This window comes from Ambystoma mexicanum, chromosome 10 (genome assembly GCF_040938575.1).
Source record: "Ambystoma mexicanum isolate Mex_15411 chromosome 10, UKY_AmexF1_1, whole genome shotgun sequence".
Taxonomy (NCBI): Eukaryota; Metazoa; Chordata; class Amphibia; order Caudata; family Ambystomatidae; genus Ambystoma; species Ambystoma mexicanum.
In genome coordinates, this window is record NC_090932.1 from 805,455,367 (window position 1) to 805,470,504 (window position 15,138).

The following is a 15,138-nucleotide window of genomic DNA, read 5'->3' on the forward strand; positions in this document are numbered from 1 at the left end:
TCTACGGCATTCATAAGGATTTTACTTCCCAAATACATGCCTGCATTCACAGAGCTGGGACATCCTCTATGGTGTCAATGGGTTATAGTGTGCTTAACTTGGTGCACCAGGTTTTCCAACGATTACAGATGCAAATGCTTCTCAGCAACCTTTATTTTTGAGGTACGGTTGATCAAATCCTATTCAAACAAACACTCTAGTCTTAGCATCTGTATACGCAAGTTAGTCAAAAGTCAGTTGGATGCTATGATGTTACAATACAGCCTTTATTTTCAGCTTTTGAGTGTCTTTATCAATACTTCTGTAAGCCTCACACTAAATCAGAAGACCAATAGGCATCAAAATATAATCTGATGCCAAAAAGGCAAACCAAAATAATTATCCAATGGAAGTACACAATTGACCATTTCCTCTCCCAACTACTTGCGTCCCAACTCGAGGACAACATCCCTCTTTGGCGCTTGTTTCAGCCATGATGGGACCTTTCAAAATCATAACCTTTTGTTGCACAGTATATTGCCTGACACACAAGACTGCAGCTCATCTAATCAAAAACTGGCCTTGTAGGCTTCTGTACAATTCCTAAGCAAACTTAATAGAGATCGAGTTGAGTCCCACAATTTATTAGTAAGTCCAAATCCAACTATTAGACTGCAGAATGTACAGCTCGCCTATTTGCAAAAGAAAATGTAACCTCTTAGCTGTGGTGTAATTGCATAACAGCTGCTGTGAAAACCAAAGCAGAGCGATTGTGTAATATTAGCAGTTGCCGCAAGGATATGCAAATCTACCATAATACGTAGGTCTGTGTGAAGGCCACATCATTTGCAGTTAAGCAAAGTTAGATTCTCGATCCACACTAAACACAAAATTGATTCACCAACAGCAGTATCAAATGCAGATGTTCAAAAGTTTATGTAGAAAAAAAAACAAGACAAAACATGTTTAAATCTTTATTTCCCCCCAAGAAAGACTAGCCTGTATTCCACCAAAATAGTAACCAAGCTAGTTTTCTGCTGTGTTTAATTTTATCCATGTTTCAGATGACAAGAAATGTTGCAAAAATACTCTAGTCCAACAAAGAGTAATGATCACAAAATCTTCATCCATTCTACAGTGTTTCAGAATGACAATTCCAACTTTTAAAACACAAAGTAGAGATAGATGCTAATGGTGGCTAACTTTGCAAGTCTTAAAACAGCAAACTGTTTCATGCAACACTTGTGCTCAAAGGGGAAGGCACAGCAGTTCCTACAATGAGCCACCTTATAAAAAGAGGTTTCTTTTGTTAGGACAAATTAATGTGGCCTTCAATTTAGTGTGTAGCGCCTCAAAACTGAGGCAATCTTCCAATTAAAAAACACTTGCACGTTCCAAATGCAAGTTTTAAAAAATACAAAGTTTTCTCCCTAAAGTGGCTCAAAATAGATTGTTTATGGCTGCCTAAGTCTACTGTAAGATAAAAAGATTCTAAAACAATTGAACAGATTAGGAATATTCAAGGTGTCAAACCAGTTATTGATTTGTACATCTATTCACATCTTGTCTTTATTCAGCAGTACATATGCACCAAATTTCTTTTGAGAAGTTTCCATATCATTTTCATAGAAAACAAAGTTCGAAAACAAGTAACATTGAAACACAGCACAGAATTCTACCACAACTGAAACATTTGTACAGACTCAAAATTCATCTAAAAATGAACTATGCTGTAGATTACCACATGCAAAGATTTTTAGATCATCTTTGAACATGAAAAGGATTGCTTTATAAGCATTTCACACTCTTCATTACTCCATACGGTAACTGCTTTTCTTCTACAGTCTTCAGGATTTTTTTTCATGCAGTCATTGCCAAATTAGTTTTGATGATATTTAATATCTTTCCTATCATCAAATGTATATCTGGTGCAAATGCACAGGGAAGCCCTCTGGAATTTCTTGGATGTACAAGCAACTAAAAATATAAGCCATACATGTAAATAAGAAATTAAAAAAAATAACTGAAAGAAGAAAGGGAGAACGCACACAAGATGCAGAGTTAACCAATGTCTGCTGCTAAACCGGTCTTCGTTTTTATGTCCAGTGTAAAGTAACACTTATAAACTCATTTTGATGATTTTCTAGGTTTTCGGCCCCCTGAAGGCGAATCAAGCTTGCATGCGTTCACATACAACGCCACACCCATACTCTCGTCTCTCGTACACACGCCACTCTGGATCTGGGTGTCAGCTTCATGGCTGAAAAGCCCCACATTTGAAAGATGAGCCTGGCTCTACAGCATCGAGCCCAGACATTCATTCAATGTCTTGCATTCACACGGTGCTTCGTAGCAAGCCCTGGCCTCATTCTCCTTGGACTTCTATGGGTATCCTATTCTCTTATGCTTACAAGGCTTGATGAAAGAACTGCATTTTCCCCCACAATCTCTCTACGTCAACGTTCCTTCGCAGGTACTGATGATCCTTGACCTGTAGCCCCTTTCCTTTTCACAACCTATATAAGCATTCATTGTGTAGGTTTGCGTTACATTTGCCACTCATTCTCACTCGCACCCACTCGCCATCTTGACATCATTTGGGCTTCTCGAATCCAAATGAAAACTGCACAATTCTTTCCCGATTTAATGCAGCAGCAGCGGATCCCATGAGCCAAGCTTGATGGATCAAACCATTTCAGTGCTGCACTGTACCCCAACTTCCAAAAAATCTTCCTAAAATTGGAACCCTTCAGCTGGTACATTGGCAGATGAATTGAACCCAAATGTTCCACCTTGTATTGCCTCAGGGACAAGGCTGGGATCTTCATCAATCTATTTAAAATAAAAAAACACCTCGTTAGACCCAGTTTTGGGATTTTAAACAACCAAATTAGTGTCGAACATTGGGACCATTCAAATAAGTTGACAAAAATGGCAAATACAAGAAGCTAATTGCAACGGTAAACAAAGTGTCCATAAAACAGTACTTTGAGCGAGACAACTTGGGCGATGCAACATAGGTCAATGGCACAACACACTGCTGCTGACAAGACATGTCACAACAGTTAAAGGGGCGAAAGACTACAGCAACAACATACAGGCTGTTCCACATTCTACTTGTGCCTCAAAAAAGTAAATATTTCATTTTTCACGTGAAAGAATACTTTTAAAGACCATAGCCAACAAGTATAAACCTTTACACATTGCATCCACGGAAACATTTCAAACCAATCTATCCTCCTGGCATAAAAGCCAACGCAAAGTGTTGAAGGCTGGACAATAGTGTAGCCTTGAAATTAAGCATTTCTTCAGGGGCATCCATATTGGGAGCAAGTCTTTGAAGGCCAATTCCTTCATGACGATCACACAGCTTATAAAAGGTTAATTCCTTATGTGTAATCAGTTTGATATTTCAATATTGCAGAGTTTGAAGCTAGGTGAAAAGCGTGAACATCTATTGGAGGAGTCTAATGACAGCTGTTAAGAAAGATTTCCTTTTTGCTGCTCAGACGTCTACAAGACACCCTTTATTTTTGCTTTGCTCTGACCCCCGAGCTGAGTTTTTGGAGGTCAGCATTCTGCTTTACTTATTTTGCTTTGTGCTCATTTTTATGGAGGACCTCATCAGCCCATAAGACCCTATCTATGGATTTCTTTAATTTTTAACATTGCATACAAATTACACTAAAGTAAAGTGCGGTTAGGACACTTTGTATTTGCAAGCTAAAAGTTACAAAACAAAGCTACATAGTTGTGTCTAGGATAAGCTGGTGGAGCGGGTATTTTCCTACAGTGTTTTGGACTTTTTACTCACGCACTTTTGCAATTACCGCAGTTGGGTATGTTTTTCTAAGACATCTCATGAGTGCTCTCAGAGTGCCGTTTGCTGCCAAGGTACTTGTTGGGTAAGATTTGCACAGAACTGGTCAATCTTCCTTTTTGCTTTATTAGTGGGACATTTTTCCATAATACCTCAGTGAGTGAGAACCTTTTTCCACACTCCCATAATTTTATGGGTGTCATTTTTGAGACTCTCCATAGTGTCTTTTTTAAAGTTATCCTCTTTAACAACTGATTGCCAATAAGTGTCTGTTGTTGCTGGGTTGCCCTAGGGGCTCCACTCTTAACTTACTTTTTCTAACCTTGAGAGAACTACAGTTCCCAAGGGTAGAAAGGTTCTTTGGATCCATTTTACATTTTATTCTGTGAAGCCAGCACACCCCAATTTATGTGGAGTGCTGGGGAGATACAATGTATCCCCTTTTACATTAAAACAATTCTGTTACAGTGACAAGCTTACCTTCAATGGTTGGTGGCAGTGATACCTTGTATTATTTTGGTGCACCTTTACCGCGGGCTGTTTTCACAGCTGCAGTAAAGGGACCCAAGGGTGTCAATTTTTACCTAAATGGCCCCCGTTCTTTTTTTCACCATTTTAGTGTTTCTTGTTCCTTCCCCTGACATCCAGGGCGGGAAATTCCTTTGTCTGATGTTTTGTCTTCAGCAAGAGCCCCCTGGACTCTCTGCCCAGGCTCCAGTCTGAGAGAGCAGGAAGTGAGCAGGAAGTGAGCAAGGAGTCCAAAACTCCCCCACCCTTTGTCTTACGCCTTGCTTGAATGGGTACAAATCCCAGTAGGGGCTGGCTGTCCTGATTAGACAACCAGCCCACCCCTTCTTGTAAAATGTATGGAGAGAATGCAGAAATTGTGTTGTAATTCCTGATCAATCCTGCAAACAGGGAAGCTGAAGAAAAGTCGACCACTGGAACCGAAGAGGAAGATGAAGGAAACACAGGTGGAATGATTTCCAGCGACCAGAGAGCCTGCTTTGTAACCAGATCCTGCTGTAGCCCTTCCTTCCAATCGACCTGGGGACCCTGAAAACAACCCCAACCCAGAGCGTGGTGAGACCAACTAGACTCAAGTCCTGCATTTTAGCCACCCCACGTGTTGCTGCGACCATGCGTTGTTGTTAGGCAGAGTTTGTATGCAGTCGCCTTTGGGACCACTACACACAACTAGGACTATAGGTGTAAGCAAAACGAACCTTTGGTATAGGTCTATACTACACAGTTTTTGGTAACAGAGCTGAGCAGCCAGTAAGGATATTACACAGATGTCTACAATCACAAGTATTTAAATAAACTCATACTCAAGGTTTCTTGGTAAAACACGTATTTATTTCACAGTCAGTTATAAAACATTCACTAGAAGTAGGCAATATATAATACACAAACATACTTCAATGCTTTACACTATCAGGCTCCGAGACATTTAAAACTACTTTGAAGTAGGAGCAAAAAGGCATAGGTTAATAAAACGAAGGATACAAGTATTCTTAAACCGTGCAAATAGTTTAAGTTCACCAGAGGAGTCGATTCAATGCAATAGGTAGGCCAAAGTCAATGGGCTAGAGTCTTGTATAGGATAACAATTTGTCTGCCACGGTTCTCGGAAGTAGTTCATAAAAGATAGAATCATAAGCTGGGTGACAAGCTGATTAGGCCTCCAAGTTGCAAAAGTTTCAAGCACTTTCGCAGAGAGAGGCAAGTTGTCTTGATCAGGTTTTCACAGTACCTTACAATGAAGAAAAAGATGCAGCTGAAGAAGTCTGTTCCTGCAGATCTCACTGTTCCTGAGCCTCAGTCGTGAGGACAAGAGGGAAGATGTCGGGGAACTCCTGCACTGCACTGGTCGAAAAGCTGGCACTGGCAAATCTTCAATTCCAGTAGCTGTAGACAAGCACACAAACTGGTGTCCCCCTCTATGGTTATTCGGTTTCCTGCAGCACTCTAGAGAAATACAACCAGCTCCAAGAATGATACCCAGGTGGCTGACGAGTTGCTTGGTCCCACCAACTCAAAGGAAGAAGTCGTCCTTGCAGGGGCTTCTGTCCAGGGGAACTTGGCAATTCGGACCTGCAGCCGGGCTTCACAAGGCAAACCAACGGTCCAGGAGTGGCAGCAGATGTCCTCTTCCAGCTCATCTTCAGTTCTTTCGTTCCAGTGGTCGACTCTCCCTTCCAGTCCTGGAGACTTGCCTTTTAAACAGTTTTCTCCCTTTCATTCCAGCCCAGCTGTCACTCACCCAGCAGGGTGGCTGTCCTTGCCGGCCGTCAGCCAGCCAATCACCCCAGACACTGACGCCAGAGGCGGTCCTCAGTCCTGAAGCCCGCCAAAGGCACACGAACAAAGGGACCAAACCTGGTTTGGCACGCAGAGACAAACAATAGAAGGACCTTTCCAAAAAAGAAATGGCGAAAAAAAAAGACCGGGACCTGTTTAAACAAAGGGGTTTAAGGCACCATCTGTCAGGAAAAATCATGGTAGCTTCTTGTAAAACCACTGCCACCAGCCTTTTCAATAGTAAAGGGTAGCATTTGACTGCTACATGAGTATTTAGACACAGGGGATACTATGTAACCCCTCCTGCACTCCATTGTAAGATGGTGTGGGCTGGGTCTATGAATTTGGAAAGACTAGTAAAGTCAATTTCACTTTACATTCTCTGGGAAATAGTTTATCCCAGAGAAAAACAAGTTACCTATCAACTGTTCCTCCCACGTATTCCTCATCTTAGATATATCCTTACCTTCCGTTTTGCTGCTTCGGAAAAAAAATCTCTCCACCAGAGGGCGCTCCACTCGAGGCTGCGGCGTCGATGTCCCTCGGTGGCATCCGTCAAGCGCCGGCGTCATCTGCTGTATGAGTGCCTCGAGGGCGCCTGTTGGCCTCAGTTCTGTTTTTTTCATATACTGTAGCCAATGGATTGTAGTTAATGGCGTGCCTCTTTTGACCCAAGTCTTAAAGGAATTTTGAGTGTAAACCACGTAAACTATACTGTGGGGTAGGCTGGGAGGGTCGATGAGGAATACGTGGGAAGAACATCCAATCGAAAGAACGTTACATTGGTAAGTAACATGTTCTTCGAATGGATTGTGTCCTCCCACTTATTCCTCTTCTTAGACTCCCAAAGCAGTTTTGTATCGGAGGTGGGAGAACAGAAATATTAGCCATGTACAGAATGAAGTACTGATTTAGCAAAAAGACCTTGTGAAGTCGTCGAATCTAGAGCATAATGTGTTATAAAAGTGAAAAAAACGGTGGACCATACATTGACTGCGCCACACTAGATCCAATTGGGTTCAAAATAATGCATCTTTGTAAGTCATTCAAGCAAAACAAATTCAGTTAATTTTTTGTGCCCATTGATAACACGCGTTTCGGCCTCTCAAGGGTGTTCCTTGCGTCGGCACTACTATCTTTCTCTAGCAGTGCCGATGCGAGGAACACTGTTTGCCGTCTAAGAAGAGATTACCCCGTGACTTGTTTTGAAATCATTGTGAATATGGATATGATCTAATTGCCCAGATCTTTTTGTTTTGATAAAGGCCCTCAATGTGTGGTCCACCGTTTCTGTAACCAAGGAAGAGGGGGTACCGATTCCTCCATACAAATTACCACACCGACGTGACATTTTCCAATGGTGTTTTCTTGTGGTCGCCAACAGAAGTTGTACCCTGAACAAACCCCGAAAATCACTGTTATAAAAGTGTGCATGGATGACCATGTGGCTGAGCCCTCAGCCCATCTGGAGGATCTTTCCCAGCCAATCTAGAACATTGTTATAGCCAAAATTATCCATCTAAATAATGTTTGTTTATTCAATGCCAATCCCAATTTGCGGCCAGTGTATCACACAAAAGTTTGTCACACTGACGTAATCTTGCCAATCTTGAAATATAGAGGCCGAGAGCCCTTCTATGGTCTAATCTATGTAGCCTTTCCTCTTCCTTACTCGTTTGAGGAGGGTAAAAAGAAGGCAGTGTTATTTTTTTGAGAGAGGTGAAAATCAGACAATTTTTGGCAAAAAAAAAAAAAAAAAAAAAAGTTTTACCCTAAGATTGAGTTGCAGGCACTTTCTAGCGGGCCTCCTCACTCCATTATCCTGCGGGCTGATGTAATTGCCACAAGAAGAACAAGTTACTTTCTTACCTGGTAACATTCTTTCGATGGGATGGTCCGACGACATATTCCATATCTATGACATGTAATCACCACAGCTGTGCTGCTTCGGAAACTTTTTTCGGCGTCTGCGTCGATGCGCCGTTGTCGAGGACCTCCTCCGACATCATCCGATGTGATAAGTAGGACGCACGACGCCCGCAGCCTCAGTTGTAGTTTTTTCCCCCAGAACGTGTGACATTAGTCAACTGCCAGTCAGACACAAAGCCTTGCGGAACGTAAGCTGCAATCGCAAAAGAAATTCTGCTGCGGGGAAGGCAGGGAGGGAGCAATATGGAATACGTCGTCGGACCATCCCATCGAAAGCACGTTACCAGGTAAGAAAGTAACTTGTTCTTCGAGGGGATTGGGTCCTCCGACGTATTCCATATCTATGACAGACTCCCAAAGCAGTACCAGAGCAAGGAGGAGGGAAAGAATTTAGAATCAAAATTTAGAATTGCCAACCAAATAGCAAAGCAAAGGACCGCCTTGCCAAAGGCCAGATCGTGTCCTCGGATGGAATCGAGGGAATAGTGACGTACAAATGTATGTACTGAAGCCCAGGTGGCTGCATCACAGATGTTGCGAATAGGAACACCCTTCTGCATGATGCAGCCATACCCCTGGAAGAATGAGCCCGCAAGCCAGCCGGTGGGTCCTTACCCGCCAAGCGGTAACACTCCGAGATGGCCAAAATAATCCAGCGAGACAAAGTCTGTTTCGTCACAGCTTGTCCGAAACGCTTTCCAGCGTAACCAATAAAGAGTTGATCGTCCACTCTGACCCGGGACATGCGTGAAACATAAAAGCTTAAAGGTCTCCTAGGATCAAGCCTATGGAGCCTCTCCTCTTCCTTACCAGGATGCAGAGGAGGATAGAATGCCGGAAGAACAACCTTCTGGGCCAAATGAAATTCCATCACGACCTTCGGAAGAAAAGAAGGACGCACTCTAAGGACAACCCTGTCCTTGTGAAATACAGTGAAGGGTGGCTTAACTGAAAGTGCCTGTAACTCACTCACTCAGCGAGCGGAAGTAACCGCAACTAAAAACACAGTTTTCAGAGTTAACAGCCTCAAAGGGCAAGAATGTAAAGGCTCAAACGGAGCACCCATAAGAAACTTAAGAACAAGATTTAAATCCCAACGGGGCACCAGGAAAGGTGACGGAGGGAACACATTAGTGAGCCCTTTCAGAAACTGTGAAATTGAAGGGATTTTAAAGTAGGAACACTCTTCAGACGAGCGCTTAAAGATGGACAGCGCCGCCAGGTAACCTTTAATGGTACCCACTTGCAAGCCCCTGTGGGCCAAAGAAAGTAAAAAGGACAGAACCATGGGGATGTCACATGCAAAAGGATCCAAATTCTGAACTCTGCACCAGTCGCAGAACTTACGCCAACGGTACAGAGACTTTGTTGCTGGCCTTCGGGCCGAGAGGAACACCTCAATCACGTCTTCAGGGAGGTCCCAATCCTTATACCTCAACCTTTCAGAAGCCAAGCGTGAAGGTTGAGGGATCGGACCTCTGGATGGAGAACCTGACCCCACTCCCATGAGAGCAGATCGTCTCGGTAAGGAAGACGATGTGGAGGGCAGATGGACAAGTCGAGAAGGTCCGGGTACCACGTCCTCCGAGCCCACGCTGGAGCAATGAGAATCATCCGGGAACCGAACTTCCGTAACCTCCGCAGCACTTGCGGGATGACGGGGACTGGAGGAAACGCGTACAGCAGCGGGAATGACCACTCCACCACGAACGCGTCGCCTAAGGCTCCTTTTGGAGGAAATTCCCGCGAGCAGAACCTCTCGCACTTCCGGTTGACACTGGAGGCGAAGAGATCCACTTGAGGGGTCCCCCAAAGGGCGAAGATCTCCAGAAGAATCTCCTGAGCCAACTCCCACTCGTGAGAAATCGTGCTCTGCCTGCTCAGAGCGTCCGCCGTCACGTTTGTCTCCGGCCTGATGAACTGCCGAGATCGACACTTCCTGCTGGATGGCCCAGAACTCGAGCTGCATCGCCTCCCTGCACAGAGGAAGTGACCCTGCCCCCCCTTTTTGTTGAGGTAGTGCATGGCCACTGTGTTCTCCATCAGGATCAGGACATTCTTTCCTCGCACAGTCGGCAGAAAAGCCTTCAGGGCTAGCCTGACGGCCCTCAGCTCCAACAGATTGATATGGAGTCTGGACTCCGACAGAGACCAACGACCGCTGACTGTCAGCCCGTTGGCATGAGCTCCCCATCCCGTGAGGGATGCATCCGTCACGATCGTCACCTCCGGCCAGGGAAGCCAAAATGGAGACCCCCTTCATCAAGTTGCCTTCGACGGCCCACCACAGAAGGTCCCGGGCGGCACCTGAACTGGGTCCGACATCCTGCCGGAGGACTGCGACCATTGCATCTTGAGTGCCTGCTGCAAAGAACTCATCCGCAGGCGAGCTTCTGGCACCAGAAGAATGCAGGATGCCATGAGGCCAAGCAACCTCAAGAACTCGAACGCTGGGAGCGTCTGGGCATGCTGAAACTGGGAGCGTGCACCATCTGCTGAATGTAAGAGCCCTCACATGGGGAGGAAAACACTGCCCCAGAGAAGTGTCGAGCACTGCTCCGATGTACTGGAGCCGCTGTGTTGGTGTCAAATGGGACTTCTTTAAATTGAGGGAGAAGCCCAGCCTGTGAAGGGAGTGGCAGGTGACGGACAGATGATCCAGGACTTGCTCGGGAGAGCTCCCCCTGATCAACCAATCGTCCAGGTAGGGGTAGACGTGAATCCCCCCTTCCCTGAGATGCGCTGCCACCACCACCATGAGCTTGGTGAAAACCCTCGGGGCGGAGGTCATTCCGAATGGCAGGACCCGAAACTGAAAGTGCGAGTCGCCAACCGCGAACCTCAGAGAGACACCAACCAGTCCTGAAGCTGAAGGGCCTGGAGGACTTGAGAGAGTAACCATCTTGAACTTGTCCTTCCTGAGGAGTTTGTTCAAGCCGCGCAAGTCCATGATGGGTCTCAATCCCCCGTCTTTCTTCGAAATCAAAAAATAAGGGGAATACCATCCCTTGTTCCTCTCCGCTACAGGCACCAGTTCTATGGCGCCTTTCTCCAGCAGGGCTTGAATTTCCTGCGCAAGGAGCGGATCCGGACTCTGAAAAGAGGTTCCCTGGTGGATTGTCGCGAGGCCTGTGCCGAAAGGGAAGACAGTAGCCGTGGGTTATGATCTCCAGAACCCACACATCTGAAGTAATGGCACGCCACTCTACAAGATGCTGCGCCAGCCTTCCCCCAACCGGCGAACCATGGGACATGGCCTCATGACTGAGTGGTAGCAGCTGCGGCGTTACCAGAGGGCAAAGAGGCAACTGCCCGAGCGGCCTTGGCACCACGGGTACCCTGTCGTCCACCTCTGGTACCCCTGCGTTGGCCTCTGACTGCCAGCTCCTCTCGCTTTACTGAAGGACGAGTAATAGCAAAAGGAACCACCCCTCCATTGCTGTCCCCTAGGACAAAAAGGCGGAGGTTGGCGAACTGCAGCGCCCAACGACTTCGCTGCAGCTTTTGAGGTCTGCAACCTCTCAAGGCTCTCATCAGCCTTGCTGCCAAAAAGGTGTTCACCGTCAAAGGGCATGTTGAGGAGCCGGGACTGCACATCAGGAGCAAACCCCGACTTCCGCAACCACGCAAGCCTGCGTATCCAGTGCTCGCCGCCATGGACCTGCTGATGCATTCAGCCATGTCCAAACCCGACTGAACGGACTCACATGGTATCCTTACCATCCTGGACCATAGCAAGGAAACCATCCCGTTCGTCCCCTTCGGGAATATGTTCAGCCGCTAACGCAACACATTCCACAGAGTGTGTGTGAAACGAGACAAGGCACAAATGGAGTTGGCCGCCTGAAGCGCCATACCACCAGAAGAAAACACCTTCGCCCAGCCATCAAAACGTTTGTCGTCCCTATCAGGAGGGATGGTAGGGTACGACGCCTGCTTTGCCGGGGCCGTGGCCGCCTGCACCACCAAACTCTCCGGAGTGGGGTGCCTGGTCAAGTAGCAGGGGTCGCTACTGGCTGGACTGTATTTTCGCGACAAGGACCTGCCCACCGCCGGGAGACTCTCCGGAGCAGTCCAAGCCGCCGCCACCCTTCTCTGTAAAGCCATATGGAACGGCAGTACCGGGTCAGTTGGGGGACCAATATCAAGGATGTCCGTGAGATCATCCTGCACAAACTCCCCTGGGGGAGCAGACCATCCCAAGTACTCGGAAACCCTAGCCATAAGGCGCCGGTATGAGGAATCGGCTTGAGAGCCAGGCTCAGGCCTACAAAACTCCACCTCCGGAGAGGTGTCCAGTCCACTGGCATCATGCAGTGACTGCCTCAAATCGTTAAACTGACTATGGCCCGAGACAATTTCATCTGGAACCTGACTAGGAACCAGGCCATCAGAATCCTCATCCGCCTCCGAAATATATTCCAGGTGGCGAAAAGAAGGCACCCGAGAGTGCTTGCTCTTAAACAGAGCCTTCCTTGGTGGTTCCCCCGTGCCACGGGGTACCTCCGACACCCCGGCCTCGAAAGGCGTCGAGTGAATCGGCGCCGGCATCGAGAGAACAGGCATCGGCGTCGAGTAAATCGGCGTCGACTTCAGATGCAGCGCCACCAGCATTGATGGCATCGACAGTCCTCGAAGCCGGAGCTCCGAGCGTGTCCTTCGACGACCTGAACGACATCACAGGTGCACACAGTCTTGAACGCGTCGAGGACCGGGACCTGGAACGGGTACGTCGAGAACGAGTCCCCTTGTCCGAACGGGACCTCTTCCGTGACTCGTGCTGACCACTCTTGCAAGCGGTGTCTCGACCGCTCACGACCGACCCCACTCGGGGGCGCGGACGGCTTAGTACCCTGCGACTCGAGAATCGCCAGCATTTTCTTCCCAAAGGAAGCCCATTCCTCCGGCGTCGCACGGCTGGTAGGGTAAGCGACGTGCCGGGCAGAGTCCTCCGAAGAGGATCTGGAAGACGACTGGTGTCGGCGCTTCCGCGAATGCCTCGAAGAGGCCGAGGAGTGGCGAGACCGACTCACAAGACTTCTGACGATGACACGGAGAGTCTCCTCTCGAATCATCCGTTGAAAGCCCCGCAGACTTCGACTTCTGGGGCTTGGACACCCGACGTACCGACAACTTCTTCTTACGTTCCCGTAAGGCTTTGGACGTGAGCGAATGGCAGTCGATACAGTCATCCGTGTCGTGGGCCTCCCCGAGGCAGGCGTCGTGCAAGTCCGTCACCGACATCTTGGACCCACACTCCCCGCACTTCTTGAAGCCCGGACGCGGGGTCGAAGAAGAAGACCTCTCCACACAAAGGATTTTCTCACAAAAACGAACAGGTTCGAAGAACCGAACTCCAAAGAGTCGAGGCGTTAACCGAGATTCACGAAGCAACACGTTCGCGGAAAAAACGGAACTGAGGCTACAGGCGTCGTGCGTCCTACTTATCACATCGGATGACGTCGGAGGAGCTCCTCGACGACGGCGCATCGACGTAGGACGCAGAAAAAAGTTTCCGAAGCAGCACAGCTGTGGTGATTACATGTCATAGATATGGAATACGTCGGAGGACCCAATCCCCTCGAAGTATAGTTTTTAAAGTAAGGAGCCTTAATGGACAAGAATGTAAAGGCTCAAATGGAATGCATGTGAGGAACTTTAGTACTAGGTTTAAGTCCCACACAGGGACCTGAAAAGGTATTGGATGAAACATTTAGACCTTTTAAAAATGGAGTTATCAAAAGTTATCTTGAAGTAAGATTCTTCCTCCGAGGAGCAAAAGAAAATAAACAGCGCTGCTAAATGCCCCAGATTAGCCAAGTAAAACAGAAAAGACAATATTGTGGGAATATTACACTGAAAAGGGTCCACGTTCCTATCTCTGCACCAGTTACTGAACTTGTTCCAACGACACCGGTACAGAGATTTAGTTGCTGGCCTCTTGGCCGAAAGCAAGATCTCCATGACATCATCCAGAAGGTCCCAATCCTTGTATCTCGGCCTCTCAGAAGCTATGCGTGAAGGTTGAGATCTCTGGATGGAGAATGTGACCTTCCTTTTGTGAGAGAAGATACTCTTTTTGGAAGACGTATTGGAGGGCAGATGGACACGTCCAGAAGGTCCGGGTACCACGTTTTCCTGGCCCAATCCGGGGCAATTAGGATCATGGTTTTCCTGATTACTTGAGGGATCACGGACTGGAGGAAACACATACATAAGTGGAAATTCCCAGTCCACTACAAACTCGTCCCCTAGAGCTCCTCGGAGGAAATTCCCTTGAGCAGTACAGTTAGCACTTCCTGTTGACACTGGTCACAGACAGATCCACTTGCTCGGTTCCCCAAAGGGCGAAGATCTCTTGAAGGAGTTCCTGAGCTAGTTCCCATTCGGAGAGACTGCTCTGCCTGCTCAGAGCATCTGCTGCTGTGTTTTGCTCTCCGGCTAGATGAACTGCCGACAAAGATCCCTTCTTGCATTGCCCAGAACCAGACGCATAGCGTCTCTGCACTGTGGTAGTGACCCTACTCTCTTGTTGAAGTAGTACATGGCCACTGTGTTGTCCGCATTATCAGGACATTCTTTCCCCATACAGAGGGCAGGAAGGCCTTTAGCGCTAGTCTGACTGCCCTCAGGTCCAATAGGTTGATGTGGAGTTTGGACTCTGAGACCAACGGTCGCTGATAGTCAACTCGGTGCGAGCTCCCCACCCTGCGAGTGAGGCATCCGTCACTACTGTTATCTCTGGCCATAGTTGCCAAAGAGATTCTCCCCTGAGGATATGTTCCCTGCAAGCCCACCATTGCAGATCCTGTGCTGCTCTGATTGGAACTTGCAAATGATCTGACATTTCCCCAGAAAATTGGGACCATTGAGTCCTGAGGGCCCATTGAAGGGATCTCATCCTCAATCTGGCTTCTGGCATCAGAAAAATGCAGGATGCCCTAAAACCGAGCAACCTGAGAAAAATTGAAGGCCGGTAGATAGTGGGCATTCTGGAATTTTCTCCGGGAAGCGAGGCTTTGCCCGAACAAGTATCCAGGACTGCTCTGATAAACTGGAGTTTGTGTGATCGTATCATGTTTCACTTTTTTAAATTCAGAGAAAAG

At 47.3% G+C, this 15,138-nt stretch overlaps 1 protein-coding gene across 1 annotated transcript in view; it reads right to left on the reverse strand.

Moving 5' to 3' along the window:
* Positions 1 to 940: 940 nt before the first annotated feature.
* KPNA4 (karyopherin subunit alpha 4) overlaps positions 941 to 15,138 on the reverse strand; it is a 422,537-nt gene continuing 408,339 nt past the window's right edge. Inside the window, exon 17 of the mRNA XM_069618469.1 lies at positions 941 to 2,811. Coding sequence (XP_069474570.1) covers positions 2,713 to 2,811 — 99 coding nt within the window. The 3' untranslated portion in view covers positions 941 to 2,712. The remainder of the gene's footprint in view (positions 2,812 to 15,138) is intronic.